Raw genomic sequence first — 22,382 nt, 5'->3', positions numbered from 1 at the left:
ACATTTTTGTTTGTTTGTTTGGTTGGTTGGTTTGGTTTGGTTTTTCAAGACAGGGTTTCTCTGTGTAGCCCTGGCTGTCCTGGAACTCACTCTGTAGACCAGGCTGGCCTCGAACTCAGAAATCCACCTGCCTCTGCCTCCCAAGTGCTGGGATTAAAGGTGTGCACCACCACTGCCTAGCTTGGCCTAACACTTTTATAAAAAAAAAAAAACAAAAAACAGGTCAATATCATGAAATACAAAGAAACATTCAGAATCAATTTCAAATTAAAAAAAAAAATGAAGAGATACAAAAATTAGATACAAGCATGATCTTTAAAATCTACAATTTTTCTTTGCTATATATATACTTTATCAAAGTAATAGACAAATCTGACTAGAACTTGTATGAGGTAACAGCCAATACTGTTTTTCATGTGACTATCCAATTAGCAAAGGACAGTATCAGAGAGATGCTCCATACGCTGGTCTATCATAAACGCAGTATCTAGACATGTGGGGTTTAGTTTACTTTGTTTTTCATTCCTCAAACAAACAAACAAACAAAAAGCATTAATCTCATTCTCCCCAACCTTTGTTACACAGATGGTAGTACACTCTCCATTTTTCTCCTGGTTGTTCTCTTTGAACTTTATAGATCTTTCCACAGCAGTAAATGAAAGCACCTTTCCCTTTTCTTTCTTTTTTAATTGTAAGTTCACTTAAATTTGCTACTATGTAAGCACAAATGATAAGATATTTTACAGCTATATAAAATTGTGTTATACCTATACTATACTATATAATAAATTCCAAATAGATTAAAACCCTTAATGTGAAAATTAAAACCATGCAAGCACTAGGAAAAAACATGAGTTTTTTTTTTGTTGTTGTTCATAAGAACAAAGTGGGAGAAAGCTTGTTGACCCAAAATGAGTAACTAGTAAACTGCTAATTTTAAAACTTTAACAACAACAACAAAAATCAGGTAAAAAGAATCTGGTGGAATATATTTTCACCTCACAGCACAAGGGACCAGCCTCGATAGGATATAAGCATGGCTGGAAATGAGAAAACTAATCATCTAATGTTTACAACTAGTGAAGAGGTAAGAAGCTTCACAATAAGTAGTCCATGTGGATGGAAGTGGAAGACAGATGTACCTAAATTTACTTGGTTGGTTTTACTTAGGAAAATGTTCCATATAGCAAAACATATCAAAAGAAAGATCAGTCTTTAAATAGTGAGGAAAAATAAAGTGAACTATACATTATGCTGATGATATAGTAAAACAAAACTTATAAACTTATTTTTAAAACTTTTTTCTGTTTGCTGTTTTACTATATACTCCTAATGACACATATTCAAAAACAAAACAGAATGTCCGATGTAGTGGTTAATACAGACCATCTACTTGATAGGATCTAGGATCACTGAGGAAACAAATCTTTGGATGTGCTTATGAGGGAGTTTCTAGTCTGGGTTCCATGATGTGGGAAGACCCACATTCAGTGTGAGTGGCACCAACCCATGGTCCCAGACTTAATAAAAAGGACATCCCAACAGTATCAGATTCCTGTCTGTGCATGCATTACAATGAGCTACCTCCCACTCCTGCCACTCCCCACAGGACTAGCTGTGCCCTTAACCTACAAGTGAAATAAACCTTCTTCTTCAAGTTGCTTTTGTCAAGCAACTTTGCTTTAAGTTACTTGTTTATACCAAAGAAGTAATCTAATTTATGTTTAACAGTATTAGTGACATTTAAAGTCAAGTTATGCAAATGAGTAATTACATTAATATAAATAAAGGTTTTGAAGAACAAAAAAGATTAAAATGACAAGATGTCATAACAAAAAAAATGTTATGACTTAAAAGCTTTGCAATATTACAATATGCCTGAATTAGAAATACCAGTAAGAACTCAATCAAGATCTTTAATCATTAAAAAAGAAAAAGAGAAAAGAAAAGAGAGGACTAGAGAGATGGCTCAGTAATTATGAACACTGGCCTTTCTTGCAGAGGACCCAGCTTGGTTTCCAGCTCTTACATCAAGCAGCTCACTGCTCTCCCAGAACTCTAGCTACAAGAAATCTGACACTCTCTTCCAACGTCTATGAGTATACACACACAGCATACATTCACTCAAACCCATATAAATATAAGAAAGTAAATCTTACAAAGCAAGGAAAGATGGATAGGTGGGTAGGTAGGTGGATGGATGGACAGGCAGGCAGGCAGGCAAGCAGGCAGAAATGGCCTACAAACAATGATAACCCAGTAGCTGTGTTAGGCCCCGTAAGACCCAGACCATGGTTTCTAAGTATTATTAAAGAATTACACAGAAAAGGGCAATTCCAGATATAAAGTAAACTGTGTTCAAGATGAATGCTACCAGGAAACAAAGATATTATGAAATCTTATATATAACATGTGAAATGCACAATAGCCAAACTAGAAGGATTCTCTCTAAACTAGAAAGGAACAATGTAAAGAAAAAAGAATGACTAGAATGAAATGAAACACATTACATATATAAAAAATATTACAACATCATAAAATAAAAGAGTAAGTACAGCTTACTGGTCATCAATGGGCGCTGTCAGAGCACTAACTCATTACTTTGAAAGTTTATAAACTGGGAAAGAATCAAGCACTCGTCCTACCACTATATTATATTTCAGAGCCAACAATCTGTCCATATAAGAAAGTTCTTTATAGAAACAATCCAGCTAACACATACCAGATGAGCAGATTCTTCTCTATTACTATTTTACGACAGCTAATGAAATAAGGGACTCAGTGAGGGCCACCAGCAGTTCGATAACCATCAGAAGAAGAGTAATAAGGATCTTATAGGAAGAGTGAAGGTAAGTGAACCCACTGATCAAATTGTGACATAAAGTAGCAACCAGTCTCTACGTACTCCCAGTTGATTGCTTCACTTGCATAAAGCCAATAGGATTCGTCAAAAGACTGTCTCACTTGGCAGAAACTTTTGTATAATTTTTACAGACAGTATTATGGTGAATTGTTTAAATGTTATTGTATTCAATGTTTCATAAGGAAATATATTCATATAGAAATTTAATACCATTTTTAAATTTAACAACTATATTTCTAAAAAGGATTTTAACTGTTTTTAATCTTTCAATAATACTTACTGTGAATTCATATCTTCCACTAACTGGGTGAGTTTTTTCCATGGATTATACTCAGAATCAATGGTATAAAGTCGCATGTGCAAGGCTAATACGTGGAACAGCTGATCTAAATGAATTGGGGCAGGGGGGAGGAGAAACACTAATGAGAAAGTTGATACAATTCTTCCAGAACATTTTGTTCTGAAACCTTCTAGTTACTTTTTTCTAGTAGTTTTATTAAGGAAATACAATCCTTTTAATTTGATACGTCATTATAATTAATCAAGTTTACACCATGTCTTGCTTAGGTTTTTCTTGTTGTGACAAAAGCACTTTGGGGAGGAAAGGGTTTATCTTACAACTCTCAGGTAACACTCCATCAGTGAGAAAAGTCAAGACAGGAACCTGGAAGCAGGAAGTGAAGCAGAAGCCATGGAAGAACACTGTTTACTGGCTTGCTCTCCATGGCTTGCTCAGTCTGCTTCATATACCATCCAGAATCACCTCTCCAGGGGTGGCACTGCCCCAATGAGCTGAGCCCTCCGACACCAAACGCTAATCAAGAAAATGCCTACAGAGTTGCCAATAGGCCAATCTTATAAAGAAATGCTCTCAGTTAAGATCCCCTCTTCCCAGATATGTCTAGGTTTGCGTCAAATTAACAAAAACCAACCAGCAAACCAAGACTGGCCATCATAAGCTGCAACCACTTTTTCCATCTACAGTGTTCTAACCATAACTCCCATGATTCCTAATAAAATGTAAACATGTCCTTATGCTCAACCTTCACTCACAAGTGGTCTGCTTTCCTCATCTGCTATTGACCTGTTTTTCCTTCATTTCGTGCCACAGCTCTATCAGTTTGTACTTCTCAGCATTGTAGTCATTTCCTAACTCCAATTTGCTACCTTCAACTCCCTTCCTGGGTATTATGGGCAAGACATCCTTAGCAGTTCAGATAAAAGTGAAGTTCTTCTTTGTAGAATCTGTCCCTCACTCACTCTCTTCATTCTTTGAACAATTAAACTAAATAGTCTATACATTTTAAATTGCTGTTGTAAATAGCATACACAGACGGAAGTTATTTAGTATAGATCATGAATTATATCTACATTAGAGTAGAACTTCCCAGATCAAAGTGTTAGAACTAGAAGTTACCGGAGCTTTTTTGACTAAAGTTTAGGCTAGTTTTGTGTTACATTTTGTTGTTGGTGGTGGTGATGGTGGTGGTGCTCTCCCACTGAGCTAAACTCCTAGTGTTCAAAATTTAATCTTGGTGAAATCATAGAATCCAAATGTGAACTGTGGCTTCCCAGCTACAGTGAAAAGCAGAAAGTCTCAGATCTAGGTACAGAAGAGTGTTTATTTTCCTGCCAAGAGATAATGTCTCTCACATGATGCTCTGATACGAATAACTAACTATTCAGTATACCTTCCACTGGCTTCAACAATTTCTACTTCTGACAAAGAAAAACCTGAAAGTCTTATTTAATGTCAGCAGAATCTGTAGAGTTTCATAACTACTTCCCAATAATTTTAATAAAGAAGTAAACAGAATAAACATTAACAACAACTTTTTCTTAATAAAAAGTTATACCATAATTTTTTTACATTGCTTGGTCCTACATCTATTGAAGTCATACTGATGTGAAATTCTTCTTTGTCTAATTTGCAACAGAAGCTTTCTCACTGTCTTTCAAAGCCTTGTTATTATCCACAAAGCTTCACTGGTTCCATACAGAAATGATCCCCACCTTAAAGTTCCTAGAACAATAGTCATAGGCAACAACTCATCTTACAATCAATAGCCAAGAACCAGTCTCATGTGCTGCACACAGTGCCCTGTGTCTGCAGACCTGGTGGATAAGGAGACCTTGAGGTCTGACTTAGGAATCAGGAGCTGCACTGGAAGGGAATCAGTGGTAAGAAAGAGAAAAAAACTGGAAGCCAAAGAACTTGAGAAAAAGCCACTAGAATTCTATTCACTAGTGTCAAGATTATAGATAAACTCACTAATTCTAAGCCTCTGAATAAATGTAAATGTTTCAGAAGGAAAATGTACAAGAACCCGAAATCCTTTACTGAAAACCTTCTAAACAACACTTTCTAGAATAGTACCAAACTGTTAAAACTATGTAACTGTACTATGTACTAATCAAACATAGTGTAAACTACACTGTCTTCATCTTAACAGTTGCCCATTTCAAACATATCATTACACCACAGAGTACACAGTTTAAATGCATGCATTAGCGGCGACTAAACACTCAGTAAAAAAGCCAGCTTCTTGAATCTTATATTCTAGAAATCAAGTGGTAGCCCAAAATAAAATACCCAAATCTATTATAAACATTAAAAAATTATAAGTAACTATCAAAATTTCATGTTTGTATTTTTATGGTACAAATTTTAAGTAAGGTAATTTGCTTTTAAATCAACCCTAATACATATCTTTTCAAAATTATATAATTTTTATTTATATATAGTTTAAATTTATAAATATATTTTAAAGGCTGATATGTATTGCTGTTGAATATTATTTTTAGTGTTTAAGAAAATATATTCATTTTTAATATACTATATATTCTAAAAAAGTTTAATTTTCTATGCCAGCACCTTAGGTAACATTTCAACGCTAGCAATTTGGGCTAATAATGAACTATATTGTGACATTAAGTAATATTACTCCTGGTATTCACATCAATTCTTTAAAAAATAAGTCAACAGGCATGAAAAGTCATGTTCATGAAAAACCTAGTGTGAGCTGTAAATTAAACCTCTCATAAGATATCTTTACTAATGGTGTTAAAGAAATATGTCTATAATATAAAGCATATACATAAAGGAATCAGGTATAATTTTAATATATTTAGTAAATATATAGCAAAATATAGCACAATCTCTTCATTAATTAATAACAATATAATAGAAATCTATAAACAATATAATTTTTATAAAACTATTTTTTAAGTAAAAATATAAAATTTCTTTCAAAAACTTGAATTTTTTATTCCTGAAAATAATACATTTATTAAATCTGATCAATTAGACATTTATATTACTGACCAATCACAATTAAAAAAAGGCTAAATATTCACATTGTTTTCTAAGGATAGTAGCATTTATTACTTTGAAAACTGAACTTATATGAACAGAATTTGATGGAAAACTAAACACTGAATGACCACTTTGCCTATACAGGCTTTCAAAACTGATAGAAATAGAAATTTCTTCTACCACTGTTCAGTACTTACTCAAACAAGATCTTTTCCCAGCTGTGCTTGCACCGCCTGAGCATAGACTCCCTCCTCTATGAATCAGTTCCAGTTCCAAATTGGTTCTGTAAGCAAAGTGTTCAAATCTATCTCAGTTACAGGCTTGGGAGACTGTTTGTACTGACATACTTCAATCAAGGTGGAAAACAAACAATTCAACTTTATTACTTGCAAAAGCATAGTTTATAAAGTCTTAATGTTTTTTGTTATACTTAGCAAAAAAGTAACAATTTATCCATTTTTCTTAGATGTTTAAATTTAAACCTGTAAAAGAATTACACATACAACTATGTAATTGTTGCGAAGTCTCAGTCACTTGCAAACTAAAACCTGGGCCTTAACAACAAAAAATCCCTGCAACATACTTTATAAGCCTAAAATATATAAATTTGATGAAAAATATGTACTTCAACTGTCAGCCACCAGGTAGATAATTACTGTCATTAAAGAATACAAAGCATACTGATTTTTCTAACAAGGAAATGGTTTTCATTCATTGGAGATAAGGAATCTGGAAATTAGTATCATGAAACAAAATCACCAACATTGAAGTGACTATGATCAACACATAATTAATCATGGTCTCTTTTATGGATTTCTATCATTTTAGTTTTATTAAAAAATATATTATATAATTATTGATAGTGGTAAAGATCAGTACTGCTTACCAACATCTGAAATTACAAGGCATTTAGCATTTATTAGCTTACCAAATAGCAACTATGAGTAAATTGATGTTTCAAAAGCAAACCTATGTAAAACCAAAATGCTCAGAGTAACAGTAGAACAATTTTACCAAAATAAAAAATAAAATTTGAGTTATAACTTCAACTGTGCTGTATTTCAACCAAATCACCTTAAATATTTATTTTCAACAAACAAAACTGAGTTAGCTTGTTTATAACCAAAATATGCTAATGAAACACCCACCCACCTCCACCCCCACGTTAAAGAGAGGTGAGACTTCCAGCTTACTCTCTGCTGCAAATTCAAGAAAGACTACATCCTATTTTATTTAAAAACAAAACATTTAAACTGGTTTTGGCTATATTTTAAAATGATAATTCACATCTAACATACAAACTTTAAAATAGTAATATTCCTGAGTCTGTACATTTGCCACCCATTTCTAACAGAATGGTTTCATCATCTTCTCAGGGTGGGGAAGATGTACTTTAACATGGATAATGTTCCTGCTCAGAGCTCCATCTGGCTGCTGCTGATAAGGGCATCTGTGTGACAAGGGAATTTTCCACCCTTCAGGCGATTTGCAATGCTCACTGAACTTCTAAAAACCTACCAGCAAGGAAGCAGGGACAAGGATTTCATATTAGTGGACAGAAAGCGAGCGCGGAGACCAGCATGTGTTCCTTCATCAAGGGAATATAAATGAGATCAATATATTTTGTTTTCACAAATCTTCTGTTGCCTAATCTGTAGAAAAAAATTAATGGCTATATTCTCTTATAAAAACTATGATTTCCTAGATAGCACTTCTTAAAGTACCAACCAAATATACAAACAAATCTTACAAATCAATGTCAGAACCAGAATGTAAACTTTCATCTCACTATATTTATAAAAATGTCACTAAATTATAACAATAATTCTGTTTATTGGATCATCAAATATACTTTAATGGATGACAAATAAGTTATTATGAATTTTATTCTAAAGAAAATAAATCTATTAAGTCTGACATTATATAAAATATGGCTGGAAGATGTTCTATGTAACATTTCTATTTCATTTTATAAAACTATACAAAAAGTTAATAAATGATATTTAGAACCTAAAAAAATCAATGTCAGAGGCCCTAACCATCAACACTGTATTGCTTCATTTCCACCCAAACTTTAAAACTCACTAAACTATGCCACCCAGGTGGGCATGTGTCCCCTATTACATTCCACTGTTGGAAAAAAAAAAATCACAGCAATCTGTTTTTCTTTCCTGAATAAATAATACAGAAATAAGCATGATTTGGAAGTGAAGCTTTTATGCTTTTTATTCTTGAAGAAAAGTAGAGTCTATCTTCTGCACTTTCTACCACAAACATACCCGCTAAATTTGGCAGCAGAGAAAACCTCTACATTTCAAAGAATGACAAGACTGTAGAAAGCTATCACTGTGGACTTAAGACACACCAAGCATTAAATCAGCCCTTTATCCATGTCCAAAGTTTGTGTTCCTGTTATGTTCCCCTTCTTACTGCTATTTTTATTTGAAAAGCAAATGTGCAGGCATACACACACACACACACACACACACACACACACACACAAACAGATAATCAAACCAAACTGCAACAATAGAAAGTACAAAGATTTTAGAGAACAGATCTGAGGCTTTGTACCAGCCACTTCATTGAGCAAAATTTCTCTGTTGGGTTGAGAGCCTAGAATGAAGACACAGCTCTTTTAGAAAGCCTTTCTGAGAGAGGAAATAGATATTTCATATACTTTGTTTTAGTTCATTTATATTCCCTTTTGAAGTTCTATAGCATTTTACCAAAATAACATTTGTAGAAGCTATTTTATTCTGTTTTATATACAATGTTGCTTAAGCAATCATGTCTTAGTATCTAAATCCCTAAGGATACTTACCAATATGCTTTATTAAAAACAAAAAACAAACAAACAAACAAACAATAGCCATGTAAGACTAGAGAGATGGCTCAGTGGGCACAGTGCTTGCCTTGCAAGCAGAACTACTATACCTACATAAAGCCAGATAGATTTACCAGACCATCTGAAAGCCCAGCATTCAGGAACTGAAGAGAGAGAATCCCAGAGCAAGGGGCTAGCCAGGTACCTAAACAGAAAGCTCCAGGTTAAGTGACTAAAGAAGAAACTCCACATCAACTGTAGGCTTCACATACACACACTCACACTCACACTCACACACACACACACACACACACGCGGGGGGGGGGGGGGGGGAGGGAGAAGGAGAGGGGGCCGAGAGGGAGAGGGAAAGAGGGAGGGAGGGACGCACACACACATACACACACACAAAGACATATACATACACACACATAGAAAATTAACCACTTGTATTTATTGATCTGTAGTTGATCTCCTTTTGCTGATCCTTACAATCCTTAAGTGCGACAACAAAGAGAGAAAGGAACAGGGCAGGCAAATTGTTTTCAAAGGGAAAATTACCTCAAAAAATAGTTTTGAATCAAAAGCAAAAAATTAAAAGGGTTCAGTTTGACCCTGGGTATGGTGGCTTATGCCTGCAGTCCCAGCTACTCAAGAAGCTGAGAGGGAGGAAATGCTTCTGCTTAGAACTCTGAAATCAGCATGTGCAGGACAGTCAGATACTACTTATAAAGGACATTACTTGGCATTTTAGAAAGTACTCCTCTAGTTTTCAACATAATTACTTTTAAAGGTCTAGACTTACAATACAACATATGAAGATATATATTCATTTTACTGAATACCAATCCATTCATGGCTGAGAGATGTCTGCTCATCTGCATCTCAAATGCTCCTATGTCTTCTCTCCCTTTCCCAGGTTTCTCACAGTTACACACCTAGAGCTACAGACCAACACCTGTTTGTAACTTAAATACAAAAGTCCTTGGTGGGAAAAATCAATTACTGAAAGTCATGTCTTTTTTAGTTTCAGTAATGCAATAATGAGTTAATATTAAAGAAAGCCTCCTTACCCTGTATAATCTTTTCATAATCCATTTTATGACTAACACTTACAACAAAACAAAAATTTCAGAAATAGGTTGAAATGTATAAAGTTGGTATGTTTAATTTGAGAATTAATTTTCAAACATACATTTCAAAACTTTCCCTTCTGTTGCCTTAAAAAAAAAACCAAAAAACAAACAAACAAACAAACAAAAAAAAACCCTTTTTTCCAAAAGGGTCCTCATGTAAATCAAATTAAAACAAAGACATGTACCCTTTCCATTAAAATACACCAACCATCAAAAGAAATATTCTCTTCCCAAATATCAAAATTTTTATGCTCCCTTAAGAACAAACTAAATTACTTACACAGCTAGGAGAAATTCAGCTCAAAAACTAAAACTGTGTCTTATTAAAATGCCAAATATAAATATATCTTCAAGTTCTGGGAATCACAAAGAATTAAAAATAAAGTAATTCAAAGTAAGTTTGAATTAAACTTATTTCATAAATACTTACTCGAATAACTTTGAATTACAACTTCTTTCATAAATAGTTAATAGTTTCAGAAATATTTTCTCTGAAAGGTAGGCACTAACATATTTCATAGGATTTAAATATTTAAATAAAATGAAACAAGCTGCATTTTAGAGTAAAACAAAGGCCTAGCATCACATCTTGACATTATGTTCTACTCAATATGATAAAAGCCTTTCCCTTCATTCAGATTTTAATTCTGAATGGCTTTGTTTGGCCTTCATTTGTTTTCTTGGCAACAGCTAAGTGAAACTAAAGGAGGGACTGCAAGCTCACTATGCGACTCTGCATGTGCTAGATTATTCTAATCAAATAATCACTGTCTCATGGTTTCAGTTTATTACTAGGGTTCAGAGAGGGACAGGGATGGCAGTGACTTTCCTGTCTCTCTGACTGTACCTTTAGCATCTGACCCCTGTCCTTGCTTTTCCATACAAGAGAAAAACACTGAGTCCTTCTTACTATTACATAGCCTTTTTTCATAAGTTATTTATACTTTAAGGCAAAAAACAGAGACTTAAATTTCAGCTGAATTATACTTTAATGAAATTGTTTAATTTATCATATTATAAGAAAATTCCATGTATTGGTCATTCTCATTCAATCAGGATTTCAGGATCTCTCAGTAATGCCAACTCTAGTGAAACTGAAGGCATAATATACAAGTGAGATAAGAGAGAAAAAGAGAGACAGAGTATGTGTATATGTGTGTAAATAACAACAGCTGATAAGAAATAAGAGAGAAAAAGAGAGACAGAGTATGTGTATATGTGTGTAAATAACAACAGCTGATAAGAAATAAGAGAGAAAAAGAGAGACAGAGTATGTGTATATGTGTGTAAATAACAATAGCTGATCTGCATTCAATCCAATTTCTATACAATAATTACATATTATAAAGAAGCTATGCATGATCCTAGATCCTTAGTAAAGCTAAATTATATTAAATTTAGTTTTATAAGCATATTTAGTTATAAGTGTGCAATAATCAGTAACTCCCCAGAACCAAAATAATAATTATATACCTCACCATTCAAAAACAACAACAACAACAAAAAGCATTCTGGATAAACAACAGCCTAGGAACACATGGAATAGGAAGTTGTTTTCTAATGCACAAATACTTCTACATCAATCTGGGTCCAGCATTTATGCTTTCAGATTGAAGAGTGAGGGAGGTTCCTTATCTTAAGCTCTAACTTGCTTGCTGAAATTCTTCTAAGTCTGCATCCATTTTCCTGGGTTTTAAAGGTTACATAAGCTCTTTCACTTACAGTTTTGTTACACTGCTATGGGAGTGGGGCAAAGAGATTAAAAACAGAACGCAACCTATGAAAGGTGAATGGAAGACAGGAAGAAAAATGACTAACTGAAAAACCAAAACCACTGAATCTTGACTCAGATGATCTAAAGTTAAACCTGTATTACTGCCAGTAAGTTGCTGGATGACTTCAAGTCCCATCATCTCTCTAGATCTTACTTATCAACTACAATACTATATGTACAAAATAAGAAGTATGATAGCAAAGACATACAAGGTTCTATATTGTATTGGCGTTAGCAGGATGTGTTTGTTTGTGTCTAGCTGCAATATACCTGCTTTTGCTCTGTTTTCCTTCTTTTACGGCTCTCCATTTTCACATATTCTCCAACAGTCCTGCTTAGATGTGTGCATTGGTGACGATCCAGCTACTCAGCAATTAAGCTAATGCTCCCTAACTCAATAGGTAAGAATAAGTGCTGCTTCCCTGAAGCCAAAAGCAGAGGCTTAGAGCGCCTGGCTTCTTGCTTTCTCTTCCTTCACTGGTTTTCTAAAGCGCCTGGCATTTCCTAACAAACTAGGAGAGCTTTCACTTGGCTCATGTAAACAAAGAAACAAATTCCACTCCTGCAGCCTTAATTTCTGTAATGAAGGCATATAACATGATGTTTTAGTTCTCAGCATAAGCACTTGACAAGACTCCATCATACATAAATGCCATATTTTAAGGGACTTATCTGCCCCAAGTATTAATAATATACTTTCTCCCCTTATGTTCCATGATGTTCAACAGCAGCCAAATTGTGCATCAAGTAATTTAAAAATAACCTCAGGAAATAATGTCCTGGGAGGTTATAAAACTAGCTATACTTTTAACCAATATTAAAGATACATATCCTTTCTTTAAAAAAAAAAAACAAATGGTAACATAAATCAAAGATTCACTAAACAATAAAAAAACTAATACTAAGGAAATACTAATATATATTACACATACCTACCTAGCAACAGAGTACATAAAGAGAAAATCATTGTCTGGTGAGCCTGGGGTCTTGCTATAGTCTCTGTATTTCTTCTGAGTGGTATTTTTTATATCTTTCATTACAGATTCCATTTCTTTACTTAAGTTGGTTTCTGACTATAAAAAAGTGAACATACATATAAAACATTAATTTTCTTTAGTAATAGCTTAAAACTGAAATATTATCATATAAACACATTAGAAACTTAACATTAAATCAAAGTAAATGTAACATGAACAACTTCACACAATTTAGTGTATAAAGAAAAATCAATTAAATCTGAATCTATCTTATTCAAATTCTGGATGGCAACTGATAATATCCAATTATGAGAAAACTCAATTATGAATTATTATTTTTAGTTAGCAATACAAACTCTAGCCTAATCTAATGAGTACATAATGTTAAATAATATTTTAAAATCAATTCCAGGTTTCCAATAAAACTGACTTTATTTAAGTTCAGTTTTCAAAGAAATATATTATCAATGTCCCTTACTTTCAGGCAAATTTTAAATAAAATTTACATCCCCAAAACATCTCAGATTCTAAAATTAGTCTGCATTTGAGAAAGTAAATGTCAAGAGATAAATTTGAATGGTTCAATGTCCAAATTTTTGTTTCAAAAGCTTCGTTTAGTGGCAAAACACTTGGCTAGTACGTGAGAAGCCTTACGTTCAATTCCCAACACTACAAAAAAGCAGCATGGCAGACATGGCGTAGTAGTAGTAAAGTATGTCACATCCTCTAGAGAGCGCAATGAAAACCTACAATATAGGTAAAGCATTTTGAGAACTTAAACTACACAAATTCTGTTGGTAGGGATTAAAAAACAGAATCACTTAAGCCAATTCACATTATAGAAGACTAACTTGTAGTGAATGGTCACATAGTATTTTCTAACATACACACAGAGTAAATAAAGATGTGTGTGAAAGTTCTTAATTTTTATTACATTTATGTGGTATGTGTACACATGCACACACACATATGCATGGGCTCATGGATACTATGGTACCATGTGTAGAGGCCAGAGGACAATTTAGGGTACTTAGTGTCTCCTTCCACCATATGAATATTTAGAAATTAAACTCAAGTTATCAAGCTTAATCTCAATATAAGTAACAATATATTTCAAACATTGTATTTAATACTTATATGCTATATTATATTTGTACATTGAGACAGAGATACTGAGTCATGTACCATGGTACAGAATAGGCTGCATATACTCTGGTGGTCCCTTAAAATTATATTGCCTTGAGACATCAAAGATATTTGGTTCATATAAGTACATTTTGACATTCATACAATGGCAAAATTATCTACTGATGCCATTTTCAGAACATATCCATTGCTAAATACACATATGCTTTTTGCTTTGCTTTGTTTTTAAATATTTCAACATCTTTAAAGAGCCTAACCATATTTAAGCTTGTCCTGGCTAGTTTTATGTCAACTTGACACAAGCTAGAGTCATCATAGAAGAGGGAGCCTCAATAGAGAAAATGCCTCCATAAGATCAGGCTGTAGGCACACTTGAAGGACATTTTCTTAACTAGTGATGGGGGTGGGGGGCGGTGGTAGGGAGGAAGGGCCCAGCCCTCGGGAGGCAGAGGCAGGCAAATCTCTGTGAGTTTGAGGCCATCATCTACTAGTGAATCCAGGACAGCCTGGGTTGGTTATACTGAGAAACCCTGTCTTAAAAAAACAACAAAGAAAAGAAAGAAAGCAGGTTGAACAAGCCATGAGGAGCAAGCCAGTAAGCAGCAGGCCTCTGCATCATCTCATGCCTCCAGGATCCTGCCCCATTTGAGTTCCTGTCCTGTTTGAGTTCCTGTCCCATTTGAGTTCCTGTCCTGACTTTCTTTGATGATGAACAATGATGTATAAGTCTAGGACAAATAAGCCCTTTCCTCCCCTACTTGGCTTTTGGTCATTGTGTTTAATCACAGAAATGATAACTCTAACTAGAACAAAACTTAAAGTTCATGACCTGGAAGATAGTCTTAATGCACTAAAATTATAATGATTTTGACTAAAGAAAAGCATAGTATCTGATGATTTCTTTTACAATTTTCATTCTGCTTTTCAATAAGCACAAACAGAAGACAAAAACATCTGAAAATCAATTTCTACTAAATGTATAAAGGCCCAGAGTAATTAAGGAAAAAAAAGAAAAGACTGTAGGGAGCAGGGAAGAGATGGGACTAAAGGGAGGGAGGGAGGAGGGAAAGGGAGTGGAGGGAGGAAACTGAAAAACAGACAAAGTTAATAAGTTAGCCAGGATATTTCTGTCTTACACTGATGCTTACTGGGAAAGCTCCCGGCCGTCCCTGCAGTTCCTCCACTTCCTTTATGAGATCTTGTGTGCTTTTGTTACAAGGGCGTTGCCAAAGGTTATTTTCCACATTGCTTCCAGGATAACATGGAAGAACACTGTTGGCAAACTGTCTACAAAGGGGACACGTGAATTCTCCTTTGTCCACTGAGAAGCCCTGAAGAACCTGGTCATTCTGAAAGGTGAAATAAACAGAGAGATATCTGATTCACATATTTGTAGTAAACATAAATTAAACTACCATATTGTATGGTAAATTAGCATACCATATAAAGAAAGGCATCTCTAAAATGTCATAGAAAAATAAAGTCTCTGGTTTAGTTGTCAATGGTTAACAAAGCACTTCTTATAATACAGCATTATGCCATAATCACACACAAGACACTATCCTTTCTTAAGTAATACCACAATTTTTTTCTATACAAGCAAATCTTTAATATCTTTTTTCTGAGGGAGCTACATAAAGTCTCAATTGTTTACATGGACCACAAAGCCCTTTACAATCTGGTTTCTCACTAGTTCTTTAGATACACAGATATAGATATAATGATTCAAAGTTACCCTACTTCATCAAAAGTTTGGGTATACTTCAGATGATCACTATGACTCTGTGTATATTTTAAAACAGCAATCTTTGTCCACTAAATACACAACCTGATGCTTAATTTAACTGTCAACTTAACAGATCCAGAATCACTGAGGGGACAAACCTCTAGGCATGCTTCTGAGGGAGTTTCTAGATTGATTCAACTGAGCTGACAGCCCCACTCTAAATGAGAGAAGCACCATTTCACAGACTAGGGTCTGGACTGGAAAAAAGAAAGGAGAAAGCAATTCTTATGTCTCTCTGCTTCCTGACTGTGAATCAGTATGCCCAGTGCCTGGTGCTCGCTCCTGCTGCCATTCTAGACTCTACTCACAAACTGTGAGCCAAAGAAGTCTGTCCATCAATCTGCCCATCCTTTCTTCCTTTCTTTGCATTCTTCTATTGCTTTTGTCAGGTATATCATCACACAATGAGCAAAGTAAATAATAAAAATCATAAATTCTTGAATAAAGGACCTGTCTTATTTATTACTGTATCCCAAAGATTCATCACAGAATCCACAATACTCTAGAAACTAGTTATCGAAATGGGTAATGTGCTTAAGAACTATTTATTGGTTATTAATTAGCTTATTAATCCTGTATCCTAGCCTGTCCCTTCTTTTCTGCTTCTTAGAGTAGAAGTCATTCCTGCCTCTGCTGAGGCGCAGCCTCCCTGTGTGCTGTGCAGTCCTTTGTCTGCCGCACTGCAGAAGCCGTGCTCAGTTGATAGGTAACATTTTCTTTCTTCTTTTGCTGTCTCTCCTGTCCTTTCTCAATACATAAAAGTGTTCAGGTATGCCTCATTCAGAATCCTTCCCTTGACCTTGCATAGAGCTGAAGCTAGAATAACTAATTCATTAGCTTATTAATCCTGAATTGATGAAAACATAGCAGAGTCAACAGGCAAACTCAGACCATGGAGTGAGTACATGAATGGCATTCAGGCAAAGTAAGCTTCATCCTATCAAGAGGAAAACAAGAAACTATTGGTAAAGCACTGACACATTTTAGGAAGGGAGGGAATGAATTAGAGTAAGGAAATCAATATTGAATGCAATCACAAAGAAGTCAAAAGAGGGCATACACAAAATATCCGTGGAAATAATGAAGGTAGACTAATGCCACGTGATACGCAAGAACAACCACTAGGACCCTGGCTAGTGACTGAACAATGAGGAACAGGAAGGAGAGAAATGCTTCTGAGTTAGGGATCTATACAAAGGAAATTCACTTTTACAGTAGAAATGTTTTTAGGAAGTTGAATGGAAAGACTAAAAATGACTTCAGCTATATGCAAGGTCAAGGAGAGGGTTCTGAACCAACCAAGCACGGCTTCTGCAGTGCAGCAAAGGACTGCACAGCACACAGGGAGGCTGCCCCTCAGCAGAGGCAGGAATGACTTCTACTCCAAGAAGCAGAAAAGAGACAGGCTAGGATACAGTCACTTTACTAAGGAATTGTACTGTAAATGTCTGGATGTGGGAGGGCAGACTTTGCACAGCTGCTGTGGCAAACAGGAAAGAAACATGATGAAAGCGGGAACCTAAATTAGTAAATGTATTTCTAGGCCATGGACATAATCTCAGTCCCTGATATAGGAAATTTTAAGCTTGCATAACAATTCCCTTACTTTTATGATTTTCAACCATCTTCTGGTTCACTTCTATGTCTAAAATCAAGAGGCTAACAATCCCTGGGAATAAAGATAGACTAGGCTCATTACAGGAAAGTGGAGATAGGAGAGAGCTAATGAACAAGGAAATGTGCAAAGGTTAAAAGTGTTGAAGATAGTGAAAATAAGACAGGGCAATCACGTGACTAGATGATCCATAGGCAGTGGAGCTTAGCACTACAGAGCAACAACAACCAAGACTAACACTAATGGGGAGTCACAGGAGTCAGCTGCAAAAGTATAAAAATGACGATCCCTCAGACTGAAGCAGCAGCACTGAAATGTGTATGGTTTAAAAATCATAATACAAAGGTCTGCAAAGGTAACAGACATCTTTAAATTTTCTTCTAATCGACTTACCCGTAATGACTCCATATAAGATTTATGACAATCTATGTGCAACGTGTGGCCACAAGTTTGTACATAAACACCTCCTTCCCAACCAATTGATACTGCCAAAAGGCAAGAACTCTTCAAAGAGAAAGACAAAGACAATTAATTTTAAAGAATTACCAACATAAAAAATAATTATAAATATAGTGAAATACATTCAACCAAACCTGCCATGTTTTCATGTATATCCTAAAACACAGTTTGTAAGTTTTTTGATATAAATTAACATATGACAGCCCTAAAGCAAGATCTTTAAAATTAGAATACTCTAAGTTTTAGTTTCCAAATATCCAAGCTTACAATAAAGGAGAATAAATATCATAGACAATACTTTTTCTATTCCATAACATATAAGTTCAAAATATCATAGTTCAGGGGCTGGGAGGATGGCTAGTCTGTAAAATGCCTTCCATAAAAACATAAGACCCTGAATTGAGACTCAGTACCTATGTCAAGCTAGGTGCAGTGGTACATGTCTGTAATCCTACACTGGGTATATAGATATAGGGAGATACATCCCTGGAGTTCAACTGAATAGAAGAGTTCTAGGTTCAATGAGAAACTGTATCCCAGAACATAAGTCAGAGAGTGACTGAGGAAGGCACACCTATAGGTGTGCATGTGCACACACACATTCATATAGAAAAATTATTGTCAGGTTATATATCATGTATGCACTAGCCTCTCCATTTCTGCCATCAACAGTTTTGTTTTTGGAATACAGACCTCTCTCTGGCTTCCATAATGTCAATCTCCCTTAAGGCTCCTTACCTTGTTTCTCTTACACTTCCTTTGTTTACATTTAAGGGATGTTTATACTCCTCACGGGAGTGTTGCTCTCCTCATTCAAACTGTACCTAGTATGGAATTAGTAATTTCACCTATCCTATAATCCTGGCTGCCTTGCCTGAGGGAGGAAAGGAGGGAGGGAAAGAGGGAAGGATGAGTGGACAGATAGACAGAAGGACAGATGGATGGAAGGACAGACAGAAAGAGATATATAGATGCTTTTTTCCCAAGCCAGAAACCAGAAGTTTCTAGTTGAGTGTCCCTTAGCTAACATAAAATCACTATGTCAAACCTCTATCATCCTCCCTGTAAAGCTTTCTCTTCCTCTTGATTTAAAACTCCACAAGCACTTATTCACTGTCAAAAACAATGAAGTCATTCACTATGACCCCTGATTTACCTACATACCACAATATGAGTTTCCAAATCCTATCACAGACTACATATAAACTAAACACTTCAAAAATCAATATTCCCTCCCTTTCTTCTTTTCCTCTCTCTCATTTTTATCATTTGATCTGCCAAACAGCATTTAGGACTAAGCCTGAATTCATCCTGTAAGATTTGCAGTAATGTGACAGGCAGAGTCACATGAGGCACAAGGGACATGAGTGACGACCACAGAATCAAGTATTTGAAAGCTGTCATAAAAAAATGTTTCTACATTCTTAAAAATAATGTAAATCTTTACATTTTTCAATGTTGGAAGGAAATTTACATATCATAAAGCAAGGTCTTTAAATGTTTCTAAATCCAATGTTCCAACAGTAAATCAAAATTCTTCATGAGAACACAAAGTTGAAAATACTGCACAGGGGCTGGCAAGATGGCTCAGCAGGTAAGAATATTTGCCAAGCAAGTATGAGGACCAGCGTTTAATCCCCAGAACTCATAGTGGAAAGGAGACAGCTGACCAGCTGACTCCCCCAGAGTTTGACACACACACATACACACTAAAAAAGAAAGACAAGTATAAAATGCCTCTCCAGATAAAGATGTGCAGCAGCATAAACCAAACACAGCAGGTAAGCAGAGTTCTATTGTTACAAACCAGACAAAACAACAGAAGGCCTGCTCATCTCTGTTTTATGTTTTAGAGATCCTTAAAATAGAAACAGATTTGAGGGCTACATTATTTCCAAGTCAGTGAGTAGTCAGTTAATAAACATGCTGTTCTCTTCAGCACAGTATTATAAAAATGTGAATAATCTTAACTTTTAGAAACAGTGACTAGTTGTTTTGTTTATTAAGTATTTTTGAGACAGGGTCTAATGTAGCCCAGGCTGTTCTTGACTCATTATATAGCCTAGGATGGCCTTAAACTGTTGATCTCCATGCCTCCACCTTTGAAGTGCTAGAATTACAGGTATGCTAGCACCCACTTGGCCAGTAGTTAGCTTTAAAACTGAAGATAGTAGTCACTGGCCTCTGTCTTATTTGAGTTTGCTAGAGTCAAAAGTACAGGAAAATTGTCATGAGAAGATATTTTACAGAGATTTTGACTAAACGTCCACTTGTTGCTGTGCTAAGTGCTTACCACTGAGTCTTCATAAAGTCAGTATTTGTGAAAACCCCATTCAGTAACAGTGTTGTCCCTTTTTATAAGACAGGAATGACAATGTTATTAAGGTCATTAAGTTGTAAGTAATAGAGGGCCATGTCCAAACCAACTCCAAGGCTCAGGTTCCCTCTCTCCTCCGTGTCATATATATGCTATTTTACAACACTGCATTTCTTTATGTAAATTCTGCAACATGCACAGCTTACTTAATTCTATAATCTGTATCAACTCCAATCAAGTTATTCTCCTGCCCATGAGTTGAGTCTACTCTACCCAAAACCTCTGGCCTCTGTGTTAGAGTCATTTAGTAACAAGTCCAGGGAGTATCTATACCCCAGAGACCCTAAAGGAGAATATAAAAATCAATGTAAGCCCCGATCTTCAGGCACAAGTCAGGAAACATACCATATATCTACTATGAAATACACAAAAAATCATTGCTATCAAAAGAAAACTCTAATTAGTCATTAACACAGAACACAAGAGTCAAGGTCAACTTAGAGCCTTTCACTTAAAAACAAGCAAACTTATTTTTAAATGCACTATTTTGCCTTAGAAAGAGAAACTGAACTAATCTTTTTATTAGATCTCTTTTCTTCACAATTATCGGACTGGCTATATTTTGGTTGAATTTTTTAAAAAAAATTTCAGGCCTGGGAGATAGCTAAGCAGGTAAAGAACTTAAAACTCGAGCACTGTGGACCAGAGTTCAGATCCCAGAACCCACAGGAGAGCCAAGCAGGTACAGCAGCCTCCTGTGCACGTGTGTGTCGGGTGTCAGCAGAAGGCAGAAGAGTGTGTGAGCCCTCCTAGGACTGGAGGTAAGACAGTTGTGAGCTGTCATGTGGATCCTGGGAATTAAACCCGCCTCCTTTGGAAGAGTAGCCAGTGCTCTTAACTGTTAAGCCATCTCTCCACTCCTCAAATATTTTCAAGAAGAATTCTGTTGGTAAGATTGTATTAAGATCATTTCTGAAGACTTCTTTTTATTTCTGTGTATGTATCTATGAATGTGTTTGTGTTCATGTGTACAGGTGGCCATGTAGGCAGAAGAAAGGTACTAGACACCGGAGCTGGAGTCACAGCAGCTGTGAGCCAGCTGACACGCATGCTTCAGGGCCTGGAAGCACAGCAATCCAGCTTTCTAGCCAGTTTTTTTACAATCAGTTGCCACCTTATTAGATGCATTTTTGTCATAATACTTTGCATTTTATTTGCATCGCTTTCAATTAAATGTATAAAGGTGAAAAACAAAGCCAAATAAATCTTGTCCTCATGTGTGATGTGTGGTGTTTGTATCTAGACAGCTTACCTGAACAGTCTTGCTTCTTCACAGCAATAGAAAAGGAACTAAGACACTCATACACTTAAAACAAAATAAGGCTTCAAAAAAAATTTAAGGTGAAAATAGACTCCAAAGTTGTCTTCTGACCTCTATAAAGACATCATGGTCTGCATGTCCCTCCTACACATACACAAACACACACATAATTCATGCTTTCACACACATTAATAATACAGATATCAATAAAACAGAGATATACATAATACATTTCAAAATAACCATAACTTCACTTTGAAAACTGTAAAAATAAATAAAGCCATCCAAATTGCATTATAAGGCCTAACATGAGATGTCCTGGTTTTTTGGGGGGTTTTGGTTTTTTTTTTTTTTTTAATTTTTGTTTTTTGGTGGGGAGACTGTTAATGACTGCTGCTATTTCTTTAGGGGTTATGGGACTGTTTAGATGGTTTATTTGCTCTTGATTTAACTTTGGTACCCGATATCTGTCTAGAAAATTGTCCATTTCATCCAGATTTTCCAGTTTTGTTGAATATAGGCCTTTGTAGTAGGATCTGATGATTTTTTTTTTAATTTCCTCAGTTTCTGTTGTTATGTTTCCCTTTTCAGTTCTGATTTTATTAATTTGGATACTGTCTCTGTGCCCTCTGGTTAGTCTGGCTAAGGGTTTATCTATCTTGTTGATTTTCTCAAAGAACCCTAATTAGCTACTCTAAATATTAAAAGGATCACTTCACATTTATGGTGACCTACCCAGAAAGGTCACTGCAGAAAAGATCACTTGAACCCTTTATGAATAAGAAAACTGAGGCTTAGTATGTATGGTCAAATGCACATAGCTCAAAAAAATCCCATTTTCTTTTGTT

The 22,382-nt window shown here is 35.3% G+C and overlaps 1 protein-coding gene across 6 annotated transcripts in view; it reads right to left on the bottom strand.

The window, feature by feature from the left end:
- The window catches only part of Ubr3 (ubiquitin protein ligase E3 component n-recognin 3), a 145,208-nt gene that overhangs the window by 27,995 nt on the left and 94,831 nt on the right, over window positions 1–22,382 (bottom strand). For 4 of the 6 annotated variants that reach the window (XM_076928887.1, XM_076928886.1, XM_076928889.1 and 1 more), the window contains exons 27-31: window positions 17,831–17,941; window positions 15,173–15,385; window positions 12,850–12,986; window positions 6,377–6,462; window positions 3,144–3,249 (exon numbers count right to left, since the gene is read on the bottom strand). In XM_076928887.1, coding sequence (XP_076785002.1) covers window positions 3,144–3,249; window positions 6,377–6,462; window positions 12,850–12,986; window positions 15,173–15,385; window positions 17,831–17,941 — 653 coding nt within the window. The remainder of the gene's footprint in view (window positions 1–3,143; window positions 3,250–6,376; window positions 6,463–12,849; window positions 12,987–15,172; window positions 15,386–17,830; window positions 17,942–22,382) is intronic. The other 2 variants (XM_076928888.1, XM_076928890.1) reach the window with 1 other exon arrangement.

The sequence above is a fragment of the Arvicanthis niloticus genome, chromosome 2, assembly GCF_011762505.2.
Source record: "Arvicanthis niloticus isolate mArvNil1 chromosome 2, mArvNil1.pat.X, whole genome shotgun sequence".
Taxonomy (NCBI): domain Eukaryota; kingdom Metazoa; phylum Chordata; class Mammalia; order Rodentia; family Muridae; genus Arvicanthis; species Arvicanthis niloticus.
The sequence above is the reverse complement of the archived record's forward strand: the minus strand, read 5'-3'. Positions and strand labels throughout refer to the sequence as shown.